This window comes from Phlebotomus argentipes, unplaced genomic scaffold, assembly GCF_947086385.1.
Source record: "Phlebotomus argentipes unplaced genomic scaffold, Phlebotomus argentipes genome assembly scaffold_4, whole genome shotgun sequence".
Taxonomy (NCBI): domain Eukaryota; kingdom Metazoa; phylum Arthropoda; class Insecta; order Diptera; family Psychodidae; genus Phlebotomus; species Phlebotomus argentipes.
In genome coordinates this window covers 8,692,101-8,707,862 of record NW_026776174.1, presented here as the reverse complement: position 1 = coordinate 8,707,862, position 15,762 = coordinate 8,692,101, and the positions used below count along the sequence as shown (strand labels likewise).

General features: G+C 38.5%; 1 protein-coding gene across 5 annotated transcripts in view; it reads left to right on the top strand.

The window, feature by feature from the left end:
- LOC132258683 (protein held out wings) overlaps window positions 1-15,762 on the top strand; it is a 30,965-nt gene that overhangs the window by 5,845 nt on the left and 9,358 nt on the right. For all 5 annotated transcript variants that reach the window (XR_009468285.1, XM_059756098.1, XM_059756095.1 and 2 more), the window contains exons 2-4: window positions 5,711-5,844; window positions 13,241-13,357; window positions 15,135-15,275. Coding sequence is in view for 4 of the 5 variants with exons in the window: in XM_059756098.1 (XP_059612081.1) it covers window positions 5,711-5,844; window positions 13,241-13,357; window positions 15,135-15,275 (392 nt within the window). In the remaining variant the exon portion in view is untranslated. The remainder of the gene's footprint in view (window positions 1-5,710; window positions 5,845-13,240; window positions 13,358-15,134; window positions 15,276-15,762) is intronic.

Sequence of the window (15,762 nt, the reverse complement as noted above, 5' to 3'; positions counted from 1 at the left end):
GCGATGGTGTGTTTCTCAAGAGGGATGGCCAACAGTGAATAGGCGACAGGAAAAAAAAAGAATGTGAAATAGCTTTACAATAATTTACATATGTGGGAAGTTGAACAGGTACATATTTGGGTGGTTGGAAAAATATCTCAAGCTCCAAACAGATAAAGTATTATATCGATATAGAAAGCCATTTGACATCAAATACCATTCGATCGGGCTAAATGTTAAATAATGCGATTGACTGTGGTGAGAGATTGAGATTGTAATGCGAGGTGTAACACCTCGCGGCCCTTCTCGGTGTTGTGTATGATAAAATGCCTGAAATGCGATCTTTAGGATCGTTAGCAGCTAATTAGTGATTCAGCTGCAGAGCGAAAGATCGTCTTCCGTGATCGGAGATCACTTAATTGATCGCCTTTGAGCGATTGACGGACAATATGGTTGGGGAAAATGATTGATTGTGATCGGGTATTGCGGAAAATCTGGCCAGAGGGAGAGAGAGAGCATGTGTTGGAAATGCCATCACATTGATGTATACATTTCAACACCATCTGTTTGTGATAAGAAATGTTGAATTATGGATTTGAGCAAGGCATAAAAATGTATTCCGGGCCATAATGCTGATCGTGAAATAGCCATTTGAATGCTAAAACGCACACATAATTGTGAAGATGGGGAAATATTTTGATACGCTGGTGGCTCTATTATTCAATCAAGTTTGTGACGATGTCGCGATCGCGCAAAGAATTTGCCCAAAAATGTGAACGAAAAAATAAAAATTGTGTCCAGCTCCGTCTCATCATCATCTGTGCGTCTGCAATTATTGACGATCACCTTCATTCTTGCGTATAAAGCTTCTGATCAAATAGATCGCAGTGGGGGATGTTAATGGATTTCGCCTCTTACATATTTTATTATTATGGCCACAGAAGAGGAAGATGAGAAAAAAAAGATCAAACATCGCGAGAGGTGTGTATTTGTGTGTCTTTCTCGTCTTGCCATTCGGAAATTAATTTGTTGAGGTGATCCTGAAGCAATTCGCCGTGGCGACACATCAACTCTCTGTGGTCAAATTGGGCTGCGGATGCGAGACAATATTAATTTATGGCAGAAAATCAATTAATAAATTCCATCTCTAAAGCGGCACAGGGTGATGGTGAAAAACTTGATCTGAGACGATCATGATCGGTGTGTATTGAGGTCGCAGGAGACGATCCGGGGTAAAAGTTAATTGCAATATTTCGTGGATGGACAAAAAGACACAATGTTATGTGGTCGAGCGCGAGAAGGAAAAGTACATAAGAGATGGTGGAGAAAGAGAGAAAAAATAATAAAAACAACAATAAAGCGTGTGTAACCCAATAAAAATGACTGCCGTGAGAGTTTTATAAGACGCACTCTCTTGAGAAGTCTCGCGCTTTTGTGTGTTTTTCTTGTAAATAATGGTGTGTTACAATCTCACAATGTATATATAAAAGATAGATTGTGAATGGGTGAGTGAAATACACAAGGCATTGGGTATTAAATACAACGCCAGCGGAATTATACACAAATTTTCACAAAACTTCCCATCTGATGAATTTTCATCGGGTTTTCACCAATTTATGATCACTTTTTCACCCAAATATCAGCTCAAGAACTTTGTTTATTCGTGAAAGATGGCATGGTGTGAAAATGGGTGGGGAAAAGTCCTGCCTAGAGGCCAAAAGGACACGAAAATGCAATCGGGTGTTTGATTTTTGTCTCCGATCGCAGAGTTGAAAACAAGTTGAGTGTGTGACGCAAAGCGTTTCATATGAATTTGAGTGACTGGGCAGCATCTCAATGAATGAATATGTCGTGAGTGTGTTTTTTAAGTCACTTCTTTCACGACAACTTTTCTCCCTTTGCCAGAGGAGACACACAACGTCCATTTTGGGGTCAAATCTTCCGCAATATTGATTCATGGCTCTTTTCCCTTGGCAGCCGTTGGACAGGCGTGATGAGGATCGCGAAAGGCAGAGTGTGCACAGAGGCATGATGGGAAAAATGATGGCGGAGGCGTTCTCAGAGGCAATTTTGTGGACAAAATAGGCGATTTGTGCCAATTTTTTCTCCTTCATCTCTCATGTTTTCTTGCGCAATTTTCCAAACGATCAATTGACTCTGTTTCGTTTTTTTTTTTCTTCTTCTTCTTCGGCATCATTGAACGCAGTGTTCTATTTTTCATTATATGGAGTGACATAAATGAGTTGTGCGCTCGTGGGACATAAAAGGAAGACAAATCATCCACATGTGCGATGTGGAACAATAAACAATTAAGAGTGACTCTCATGCATTGAAGGATTTTCACTTCCCCGTAAATGTCCACAGATTCTCAAGGGGGGGAAACTTATCGAGATCATATACAATGGATTCTATATAATACAGTGCCTTTCTTCCCTCACGTGCGAGTGGCCAACAATATTATGTTTACAATCTGTTGAGAAGCTGTTGCAAAAATCACTTTCACCCATTTCAATACCACAACAGATGATCATGGAAAAGTGCATATAAAGTGTGGGCAAATTGATTGAGATTACCTCACACATGCTTCTCCAGATGAGTTGAAGTGTGTGGCAAAAATTATGTTGAATAATAGTCACAACGATGAGGTGCATTTAATTAATCATCCCACCCACCGGATGATTAATGGGCAATAATTAATGGGATGCAAATCCATAAATGTCCAATTGATTTCTTGACCCCTTCTACACCTCCCACAAAGCGGTGATCTTGCGCGCTCTGTGATCGTGTCAGAGTGTCAGGAGTTGAGCGATGCTTATCACAATTGCACGCCCGTGATCTTTAACTATGTGTAGCGAGTTGTGAATTTTTGGAGGCAACACCAAATATAAATAGAGGAACGTGGTCGGGGAAAAAAAAAGTCGTGAAGGAGGGTTAACAAATGGGTACAGAGTTTATTGAGTCAGTTTCTGTGGTGCGAAGGAAAATAAGTGAAGAAAATTACCTCAAAAGTTTAAATATATAACAAGATGTTTTAAAATGAACGAGAATTTCATGAGTTGGTTGTTTGTTGAAGATGAAGAAAATTCATTCGCGCCTCCAAAAATAGACTCCCACAAGTCTCTACCGTTTTTTATGCCTCATTCCCTCTCTCTGATCGTCTCTTTCTCAATTTTCCCCGTGGTATAATTGTTCAGAATGCCTTTCTGAGAGCAATGGCTCAGAATTTCGGTTCACACCAAGCTCTCTTCTAGAGAACCAGAGAAAGAGAGACATCAATAAAAATTAATTTTCCATTCTATTGACAATATCGCCTTGTAGACACACAGTCGCACACATTTTCTTGAAACTGAATGGCATTTTTTTTTCTCTCTCATGCTTGAGATACAATTGAACTAAATCCATTTGTAATATAAATTTACATGTCACATTTGGGTGGGTTGAAATAATGGGAGGGAGAGATCGCTTGTGAGGAGAAGAGAGCGAATAGAGAGAAAAAAAATATCCATGGAAAGAAAACCATAAAAGATTTTCAATCATTTTATCTTCCCACTCGCGATATTGAAACTGCTTCGCCCCCTTCACGTCATTTCCTTCACATCTGGTTGGTATTAGAGACAGAGAGAGAGAAGAAAGCGAGATTTATCGGATGAGTGCAGTTCTTGAGATGAGGTTGAGAGTTACATTATGCGGAAGTGTGTAAGAATTGAAGGGTTCATTTTCTGAGTGTACTTTTGGTAATGAAGATAATATTTTGGAGCACCTTTTGGCTTCCTAGCCACTTATTCACGGTGATTTCATTGGAAGTGGAAAACCTTGCTATATGTGGGATGATGAGGAATTTCAAGGAAGTTGACTTCATCTAATAATTTCACGATTAAACTGTGGGTTTGGCTACTATTCTGCTCATATAAATTAGAATGTTGGCTCGTCTATTAGCTCAACTTTCTTTAGAATCATAATTTTTGCACTTTCCTATTCACTTATTCACACTGAGATGCAATTTATCACGCTTCTGTGAGGGACGACATAATGTAGAGATACATAGAGAGATGTTGCAGTAAAAAACGATGAGATCGCTCGAAGAGAGCGAATGACACAAAAATCAAGCGATTGTGCAGGGAAGGGAAATGAAAAGTGGAGGAAAAAATTTGTTATTAAGTGAAATCTATGCCCATAAAGGTGTGTCTTCATTGTCTCTAATCCCCATTGTGAGTAGATTTGTGTGTGAGAAGGTTGAATTAATGAGAAATCACTCAACCTTATCATACTGTTTGTGTTCTCATGTTCGCCCATTTTGGGGGTCCCTCTCTCACTGTCATGATTAGAATATTTTAGTGTGATGGAATTTTTGTGGTATAAGTATAAAATTCTCAACTGCCCACGGATGCATTTTCAGCAGGGAAATGTGAATTATTCAGAGGGTCGACAAGTGTGAGATTCCAACGACAATTGAGGCTGAGATGAGCCAGGAGACAGCAGGTATTTTAATTTGTTCCGCAATGTGTGTGTGTATGTATTTTCTCTCAACGCCAACCAAATCGAGGGAAAAGATCATCTCCGAAGACTTTTCGTCTCATTGTTTGGCCAGTTCGACTCTCTTGTAATAATCTTTCTTGGGGTATTGTTTAATGATTTCTCTCTCTCTTTTTCACGCTACTTTTTACACCTTCATCACCGTGTCAGTCATAATATTCTCAAGATGTGGCAATTTCGCTAGGGTATTAATAGTTGGGTGGAAACAATGGAATTGGGTCTGGTTTCCATTTCCCTACTTGTTTCTGTCGGCCCCCTTCTGGCCTTCTCATTAGGGCCTCTTAGAAATATCTATTGAATTTTCATTGAGGGTTTTCCCATCTGTGGTGGCGGTCAGAAGAAACCTCAAGTGAAGATGGACTTTTTTGGGTGTCCATCGAGAGGTGCTCTTGCTTCATTGGAAGAATAATGCGCGAAAGGTTGTGATTTAATAAAATGTAGGTACTTGTGCAGGTCTCTTTTTTTTCCATCTCATCATTGTGTAAAGACACTGAAAATTGAAGTGGCTTATAAACCACTTTCTCGCCATATATGCCAAGTTACTTTGGCCAAAATTGTATTTTTCTTTCACCTCCGAAGCACTGAGAGACGATTTACTGAGGAGACACACAATTTTTCTTGCTCTCTCGTCAATGCGTGTTAAATTAATTCAGACAAATTCCCTGTGCAGTGCAATAAATGATGAATATAGACAAATGACTATTTGGTCACTAATCTAATAGTGACTGGAATACTTAATTGAGACAGAAAAGGAGGTTCAAAGTGGAAAGATAGAAAGAGAGAGAGAGAGAGAGAGAGAGAGAAACAGTGAGAAATAAGAAAAAAAAATGACGTATTCGTGATTTTCGTAGAGTTGTCGCTGTGTACACAATGAGCTCATATTATTGCTTTTTGAAGCTTCAAATAATTTAAATTTTCTCCAATATGCGTGGCCCCCAAAGCATATGAGCGGGAGACGGAGCGCTTTTTTACACAAGGAGAGCAAACATTGGGGTTTTTTCTTCACATCTTATATAATTTACTCAAAACAATTCTTACATAGAGAACTCCCCGATGTAGGAGTTAGTAGAAGAATGAACAATTTTTCGGGTGAAAAAGCGTCTTTATGTTCCTCTCTTGTGTGCCTGTGCTTCACCCTCAAAATGATGTGCAATTGAATTAATATAATGTGACTAAAATGTCTTGTATTGTTTTGCAGAAATTGCTAAAGTCAGAGCGTCACTGTTTCAAATCAACGGCGTGAAGAAGGAACCTTTAGAACTTCCTGAAGCCGATGGACCACCATTGACACTGAATGAGAAAGTGTATGTGCCAGTCAAAGAGCATCCAGATGTGAGTATAAACTCCTTTTTTATGCCCAATTTAACTTGGACAATCCTTGTCAATTCTCAGTTTCCTGATTGGGAATTGAAATGGTGCTAATCAGTGTGGATTCGATGATGAGATGGAATCCACAAATATTTCTCTAACAGAGAGTGAGTCAGGGAGGAAATTTTCGTGGACGTTGAGAGTTGTATATTGGAGTGTGTGTATGTGTTAAATCTGTTTAAATGCTATTTTGAGATATTGACTGAAATAGAAACCATACGGTTTTCTCATTATACACACTGTTATTTCACACACAGAGAGAGATCCTGAAAAAGAAGTATAATAAAAAGAAATCTTTCTTGCTCACACGACGATAATGTAGAAAAAGTGAGATGCCGAGAAAGAAAATACATTAGGAAATTTTCTTCAGTCTTATGTGCCCATCAAACTCTTGCCATCAAGAGGGAAAGGGAGATGGAGGTTCTGTGTCCAATTTAACATAAATTTTGATGTGTTTTAATGAAATTATTATCGATATGATGAGTGAATATGGAATACGAGTGTGCATTCCGAGAATTACCAGTTGCTGTAGTCAAATAACATGGGAAATGTCTTGTTTGAATTTCTTGCAAACATTGCTTGCTCATGTATATATATATGTGGAGAAAAGTGTGTTTTCTTCCATCTCATGATGCATCTGGTTTTATGCTTTTCTCTCCCCTTCGCGCGATGCCCATGGAGTTAGAGCAGAAAGTGGATTAAACAACACACCCACAGGGTGAGAATGAAATTGATAAATCAGTAAAGTCGAGATTAATCCATTTCTTCGCAATTGAAAAAGCACAAATTGTGTATGTGCGCGTTGAGATGAAATGGTTGAATGCTTGAGAAGCTGACTAATAAAATAGAACGTCTTTCTGTGTTGAAATATGTTCACGAGATTGATGATGGAGAAATTGGGGAGAAGATCAAGAGGATGAAAAGTGAAGAAAAAAAAAATTGGACGATTAGAGTCCGGAAATGGGGGGTTTCTGAATCTCTCTGATGAGCACGATCGTGGCGGGTATCTTGGCAATTTTCCGGCTACTTGTGTGTGAGGTGAACGGAGAGGACGATTGAGCAAAAAACCGTCCACTATCATCAACTTTTGACTCATTTTTCACGCAACGTGACACATTTGCGGACGACGAGAGGCTGCAAGAGATGTGAGATATTTTTCATTAAACAATCTATATGAAAAAATAATTTATGCTCTTCCATATCATAAATTAGTGCCACTTTTATGATTGCTCGGACGGGATTTTGATGGAAATTCGGGTGGAAATTGAAAGCATACGCGTCTCAGGGAGGAAGAGAGAAGGAGAGTATACGTTGTGATGTTTATAGGGCGCCAAAGTGAAGGCATGATTTGTTTTCACATCATATTTGAGTAAAACTTCTTTTTTACCGCCCATGCCTCTCAAAAATTATACCAAAGAGATGACAAATTTATACGGTAAAAGATGTGTGATGGAAAAAATAGAAATTTTTGGCGCGTGTTTCAGACTTTTTGCTGTTTACTCAACTCTACGGCATCATCACTAATTAACTTACTCGGTTTTTGTCCTTCTTGGAACAATCTTTTTCTTGTTCAACAGTCTTTTTTACTCAGAGTTTCACCCTCGCTCGCAAGAATTTTTGTGTATTTTAGGCGTTCAATAGTGAATGGAGAAAAAAAAAATTTTCCTGACAATTTCGTGGCCGCTTTTATTGTCTTCTCGTGTTAGAGACACGCAGAGACAGAGAGAGAGAGCTCTCAAAATTGTCTGGTATGCTGTAGGAATCTCCGGAGAATGAATTTGTGTGACTAGCGCGTAATTTCTCTAAATTAAATAACGCTTGCTGGCCATCTATTTGTTCAATTTCATCATTTTTCACTATTATGTCTATTAAGTATGGACGTTTTTACAAGCTTGCTCTTTTTTCCTTGTTTTTCATCTTCTTGCAATCATCTCTGTGCGCCTCTCCCATCCGCTAATCCTCGCCTAGAGTCGTACGCGCAGATCTGTGAGCACTTGGAGTGCTCACAAGACCCATATGGGAAAAGAGTCAAGTAACAATAAACGAGTCTTGATGGTGTGTACAAAAGGAATGTGAGTTTTACGTAATAAATGAAACAGCTTTGCTGGAAAAATGGCCAAATGGAGTAAAGGCGAGATGTGTTGAGGGGAAAAGAGGGTGTTTTCTCAATGGAAAAGTCTAGTTTTCATCTCATCAATGACGAATATTGATCGAGAAAGAGGGACGGTTTTTATTACTCACAGCGCATGATCAATAGAATTTCTAAAGAATTACCTCGTTAACAGTGGTTGTTGAATAAGAAAATTCTAACAATTGTCAGTTAATTGGATCACAGACGAAATTTCACGGTTGATATTTGAATTAAGAAGCAAGAGATCATGGTTTGATTGGTTAGATAAAATATATCTGGGGATATAAAGACAATACCAATCTCTCAAATGTATTTGATGAATTTTAATTCTCTTCCCGCTAATTAATATTAACGACTCGACTAATTGCAAATGATTGTCTTGCCTTTGCTGTAACCAACAAATTTTTATCCTCCTTGCCGTGTGACATCCATTGATAATTGGATGGGAAAACCTTGAAATACTGATCTTATTCGCCAAACACCAAAGGCATTTTCCACGGGAGGAAATATCTCGTCAGAAATTTCCGTGATTTTTTCTCCGCACCACGTCAAATTCCACAAGATTATTCACTCTTGCAAGTTGGTAATTTCTACCAATTTGTCTCCCTGTGCCTCGAGTTGCTAGAGAGACAGAGAGGCCAAGTGTTTTGAGAAACAGGATTTTTCTCGATATTTATGTAATGTGTTTAGTATTAAGTCGCTGGTAGGAACGTGTTATCTTACAGAATTTCTTTTCTTTCCACTATTTGCACTTCTGTTTGAGCCTCTGGTCAGAGTTAAAGGAAATATAGAAGAGATATTTTTTTTTGGAACACTTATGAGAAATTTCGTGCTAATTTGAATCATAATGTACACTCATCATAAAATTTCGATAAGAATTGTATTCACCCAAGAATCTGAAATTTCTGATTATTTGAACTATCTTTCTTATCTACTTATTTGACGGTTTTTGCCTTCCAACTCTGATGTTCAGAAGCGTTTCTTCGTGTCTTTCACAGTGTCATTCTGTACACTTGTTCGCTTTATCATTAATATCAGCCAAAGAAAATGTATATAACACCTTCAAGTAGCACATTCACAATGTTGGCAGTGTGATAAATCCAAACAGCAAATATGACAATCGTCTTTTTACGATCATTCTCTGCGATTGTGCGGTATTTGAGGAAGGAGGTGCTTCTCCATTTGCCCAGGGGCAACCAGAAGAAGTGACAACAATGCCAATTGATTGCCTACCCAATTTATAATTTGATTTCAAGCAAGAATACCTCTTTAGTGCGATAAAATACGATTCGTTGTCCATTTGGTGTGATATTTAAAGTGTAAATATTATGTGATATATTCTCAAGAATGGGGCGAAATATGAGTAAGTGAATGTTGACTTTTTTCCACGGAAATTCGATAGTTTGATTGGGTTGGGGAGAAGGTAAGCAAATGATCTTCAGTGTGATCTTTATGATGAATACACCAACCCATATGTTCTGCTATTATTGTTGCATTAATAATATGAAATTGTAACTTATTATTTGCAATTTTATATGCAATATTCTCTTCCAACATCGTATGACTAATATTGATGTAATGAGAATTCTTTGCATCTACAATTGTAGTGGAGTGAGATTTATAAATAAAACTTGTTGAAGGGAGAAGTTCGTGTGGGGGAGAGGAGGTGTGATCATGATCGAGAAATACATTTCATTGTATTAGATAGTACCTAATAGCTTTTTTTTGCATCGGCATGGGAGAGGAAAAAAGCCACACCCGCCACACACCATTTCCGATTGAACAAATATTCAGTTGGCAATTTTCCATCAATTATCTGGGGATGGAAATGAAAGAGACGCACATAAAAAAATATACACGATCGAATTATCATTCAGCACACATCGACATACACAATTGAGACATTTTGATGTAAAAATGTTGTGATTTTAGACGGAGAGAACCTCAATGAGACTTTTATATGTCGTTAATTTGCATTTTATGACGCGTCCTCAATCAAATCCCTCTCCTATGACTATGTGGCTCTGTGAGATTTTCTCGGCGCATATTTTTCTTAGCATTTCTTTCATTCAGCTTGCTTTTTCTGCTTGGGAAATTCCCTTAAGACATTTGTGACCTCTCACGTTGTTTTTATATATCTCAAATTGATTGATGGAGAAAATCTCTGGTGTGTATGAAATATGAGAAATTTCCACGAGTCGTCGCCGAGAGGCCACGTGTAATTGTGCAATCAGCAGGATAAAGATATTGGCAGCAAACTATTGTCGGTGATCATTACCACAAAGGGTGATCATCGCCAGGCAATGTGTGACCCATGCTGGGGAAATGGTCAGTTGGATGGCTGGATGGGACGGAAGTGTGTGCAAAATGTTGCAATGCTATTAAATAATTTTTACCGTCGAAAGAGAAATGATCTGTTTGAGAGCGAAATGATCTTCACGGAAACACGATCTCTCAATCATTGTAGTGCGATGTTGGTAGATGATGAAGATGATCGCAAAAGTAGCTAATGGGGAAGTTTGCGATGTTGAGCGAAGAGCACGATTGCTGTGAACCACCCACACAGAAGATCACGAGGCAAAAAAGGTAGATCATTTAGGGAATAATAATAAGATTGTAAAGAAAACACTTACATTCTATTAAATCACGGCACTTTTTGTGTTTTGTTTACTGCGGTCATGCAGAGAGTCTCGTCCCTAGTGCGGTATTTCTTGGGATTTGCCCGGCCACAGCGATTATGGAGATTGAAGAGTTTTGTGGTGAGATATCGCGTTGGGAATGGATGTGGATTAATATGGGAAAAAGATCCCCATAGAGTGCAATTTAATAAATAATTTAATGAAGTCTATTCATTGTGGAAAATATTCTAATTATTTTCAATGGATACTATCATAAATGACGGTCTTTATTCTCATTTTCTCCTCTCTCCGCCCATCTGTCCGTTAGAGGCTTCTTTGTGCCCAGAATGCTGTCCGAGCTAATAAAGTTCAGTGGTGTGGAGATCATTTCCATTTATGAGCATCACTGCAATGAGTGGTTGTTCTAATGCACGAGTGGATGTTAATAAAAAAGGAACATATTGCATGTTAATGAGAGGAGGGACAATGATTTGTTTTATATGTTGACATGGTATTAAATTGTGGCTCATCGGTGTTGTTTGATCATATTAAAAGGCCTCCTTGCCATGGGAGACTTCTCATCGTATTGTATTGTGCTTCTCAAGAGGGAGATGGAGTGAATAAAATCAATTGAATAACTATTTATATTGTCTGGCTATAATAACTTAATTGTTACTCTTGATCATGAGTGATTGATTATTGAACTAGACAAAGAGAGAGAGAGAGAGAGAGAGAGATGCGATTATGGAAGTTTAGTTGTGTTTTTCTGTAGCGCATGTCAGGGAGGGCAAAGTCTTTAGAGATCTCATGTGTGAATGATTATGAAGAGATCACTTCTCAAGCCAACAACTGTTGACGAAAAATTTCATCAATATTGACAAAATGACGTGGTTTTGCTGATGATATTCATGTGCCCACACCCTCAGCTTAAAACACCTCTAAATATGAGCAACAATGCAACTGAATGAGCGATAATCGCACACGATCGCAAATACTTTTCCAGTGTGCTAAAAGATCGCGGTCAACATGAAAGAAAAATATTTAATGACATACATTGTACATTAGGAAAATTGCATTAGAGTGAGATAATGGGGCGGAGAAGTGATTTTCATAGGCGGTGGGTGGGAAATATGCTGTTGAGACATTGTGTTCCACAAATGACGCACTTCTTGAGTGGTGCACTCAAGAAGCCACACAGAATGATTAAAGACTCCACCTAATGATTATCTCAACTGACATTTTCGTCGAGTGTGGGTGTAATTTTTATTATAGTTCTCCCATAAACACCTTCATTCTATGGCCATTATTTTGCTGTGAGAGACGAGATCACAATGAATGAGTTGTCTCTTTTGGGGTGAACAAGGTGCAAAAATGTGAAGTGAATACGTTAAGAATGAGACACACTCTGTGTGAGATAAGAAAAATGTGGATTTCCTCAATTGATTCCCATTTGTTGCGACCTTCTGAAATATGTTTTTCAACCTGCTGCCCACCTCTCAGTATTTTTTTTCTTCACTCTCTCACCGACTGTGATCTCGAAAAATCACAAGAGAGACACGTATATTGAGATACACAAAGGAGTGAATGAGAAAAAATGTGTTATGCGTGGTTATTGCATTGAAAAAAGAGCCTCAAAGTATTCAAATTAAATGGCTGCGGGTTTTGTGAAAAGAGTGATTAAAGATGATGAAGAGGTAGGTGATTGTAAAGGTAGCGGAGTAGGAGGACAAGATCGTTACGTGGGGAGAATGAATGGAGGCAAAGATTGCGCGTAATTCATTCATTAAATAATAAAAAGGCAACACCTCAAAGTGGAGGTAATTTTTATTACAATCTTTTGACTGTATATTTGTTGTATATTTGTGTCACCAGTGAGCGTTTGAAAACAATTTGTATATGCCATATATTAGGTATATTTCTCTTTAGTCAGCAAAATGTGCAAATGCATGGCGTGAATGCGTGTGGAAGGGGCACGAGGACAGGGTGTAAATGCATGTTAGGAGAGATGAGGCAGGAAGGAACGCCTCTCTAAAACTCTTACACAGTGTTTCGATGATTTTGTGAAGCTGTGGCCCTGATGTGACACACTTTTATTCCATCACTCCCTCATTTGCACGTTTAAATTCTCTCTTTTGCTCTCGTGCTACTCATTTGAATAAATATCTCTATATATATATAGTGAACGAAATAATTACATATCCAGCGTGTATTTTTTCTTTACAAACACCAACTTCAACAATGAGATAATTCAATTATTCACTCCAGTGCAGCACAAATAAACACCTTTTTTTGTTGAGAACGTACAAATCCTCTAATGCTAATGGACACAGAGCTCTTTGAATTCTCAACTCTTCTCTTATATTCTTTGTTTTTTTTTGCTGGCAGCATTTAAATTTTTGAGATCTCAATCAAATTACTTTGCATTTACGAATGGGCCAGGCACTTCGAAAAGGCTATCTCGGCAGATATCTGTGGTGATTGTTGTGGAATAAGAGCACAGTTGAGAGATGACTCTCGCAATTGACAGTATAAATTTAATTTTGAAGAAAAAGAAAGCACTTTTTTCCGAAGTTACTCTAACATTTCCTGTGTTATTTTTGTGTCTTTGCAGTTCAACTTTGTGGGACGAATCCTGGGACCACGTGGCATGACGGCGAAACAGCTGGAACAGGAGACGGGATGCAAAATTATGGTCAGAGGAAAGGGCTCCATGAGGGACAAGAAGAAGGTGAGTGACACGCAGTTCAGTCAACCTCGTGTGAGAAAAATCGGAGGGGGGAATTTGTCGAGACGGTGGTGTGAAAAGGGTGGTGGAGAGATGAGTCTCTTTTTGACTGCAGAGGTGATTTGTTGCTGTGTGAGATTTAATTCTGACATGGGTGTTGTATTAAACAAAAATAGCATCTCGCAGCCATATGTTGTTATCTGCGGTGGACTGAGAAGATGTGAGTGTGAGAGATGAAGATGATTCTCCACCCGCCTTGCTCCTCAACAATGTATATAATCTCATCTGGTGGTGTCTATTTCACATCGTGATGATGATCGCAGCGTTCGAGATCTCGCTGTCGCGTGTATTTTGTGTGAAAGTGTGAGTGATTTTAGTAGAGTGTTGATTTGGTTTTGATGAAAATTCTAGACAGTGCGAGTCAAGGTAGTCGATTCTTGCAATCAAAGTGCTTTATCAGCTGAACATTGACCCAATTGGACATGAAAACTAATTAGATATTCAGCGTGGAAACTTTTACCATACAGCCTTATCTCGGGTGAAGAGACAAGAAATTGACCGTCGCAAGAAGGTCAGATTTTTGCATCAAGAGAAACGATCCGAGAAGAGATTAATGAGTCATTAGTTCATCTTATCAGATGCTCATTTTATCTGTATTGATCCTCAATCCATGGGTTAGTCAACTCTCTTTCTCCCTATCTCCATTGGCATGTATTGGTGGCTGTGAATTTCAGGATTATCCTCGCAGAAGAGCACAGGAGAAAAGTCAAAAATTATCTCTATGACTTGTGAATGTTTGTTCTCTGGGGCGATAGAGAAAAAGAGAGTGTTCGGAGGAAGGAGGATTCTATTTATAAACATTTTTACAACTTTGTACGATATGAAGAGAGATAGAGTTGGTGGAAATTGTAATCTTTTCACTCTTTCTCACCCATTTTGCCTGAGGGAAATCTCCTTTGGGGCCGCATGGTGTTTGTTTATACAGAGGAAAAAAAGCATCTTGACTCATTTTTCTCATCGTCCATGTGTAATGTGTTGTTGAGGGGAAAGGAAGAGGAGAGGTGGAACTGAAGAAATTTGTCTGTATATAAAATGAGTCACAAATTGTGTGTGATTTCTGCTAGATAGACACATGGTTTGGGAGCCAGGAAAATGACTGGGGCTCCCTTAATGACCGGATTCACGTTGGAGAGAAGAGATCTTGTGTCGAACATTTCCACCTTCGCGATTGGGCGCCAGGAAGTTTATTTCTGTAGAGATCTTTTTTTTAATTAAATTCCCGAAAGAGTGCCCGTGTGTGGATTTTATATCAGGCAAAAATTTACAAATGATCCAATGAGTGAAAGAGAAAAAATGGTGTGTGTGTGGATGGCTTTTTTGCTGCCTTGAGAGTGAAAGAAATCTGTTGCATATTCAAAGGAGTGCTTTTGGATTTTAATATTAAAATTATGCGAGAGTTGTCTGTTTATGTGGCCCACTTTCAAACAGACAGAAGAGACATATACAGAGAGATCGTCATCCAAACAGTGCAAGAAGGTAGAAAATGATACGTATATATTGCTGTTGAGGGGAAAAAAAATTAAATTTTTGTTGATATTTAAACTCATTCATTTTCACGCACTGTTAATTCTTACTGCTTCTTTCCCTTGTGAGGAGGAGGAGGAGGAAAATTATTGTGGTGGGCAAAGTGAATGAGTGCTTTGAATAATAAAATATGTGTGAGTGCGTAAGTCTTCTCTCTTTCTTTGTAACCAACAAATTTTCCTTTGCAATTTCGCAGGAGGATGCAAACCGTGGAAAACCGAATTGGGAGCATCTCTCCGATGACTTGCACGTCTTGATTACCGTGGAGGATTCGGAAAATCGTGCCAAAATTAAATTGCAACGAGCAGTTGAGGAAGTGGAAAAACTCTTAGTGCCAGTAAGTTGGTTATTTTTGGCATCTTTTTGCACCATAGCTTTGATAGAGAGCGAATGGCAACCAAGTGGGAAATTTCAATATTCATCTCTATCCAATTACACTGTGCAACACTTTTCTGCCCTTTTTTTGAGGTGTGGATTTTCTGATTCCTTGAGTCACCAGCTTTTCAACGGTACCTTCCTTTTTTCTCTAGACCCTCAAGTTTTCCTTTTAGAGCCTATTTTCCATTTTCCCCTATTTTCACCCACTTTGCCGCACTTATGTGCTCATATCTCGCTCAATTTTCCACGGATTTTCCTCAAATTAGGCTCAAACAATAGCTATTGAAATTACCTACTACTTTGTAAAACATTGTGAGTGTTTTAGATCACTCCTTGTTGGTCAAAAATGATCTTTTGTGAACCACTAGGTAAAAAATTCACCGGGTTTTTTACCACTTTTTTCTAAATATCTCCGAAACGAAGAAACTTTTATGTTGGATTATTTT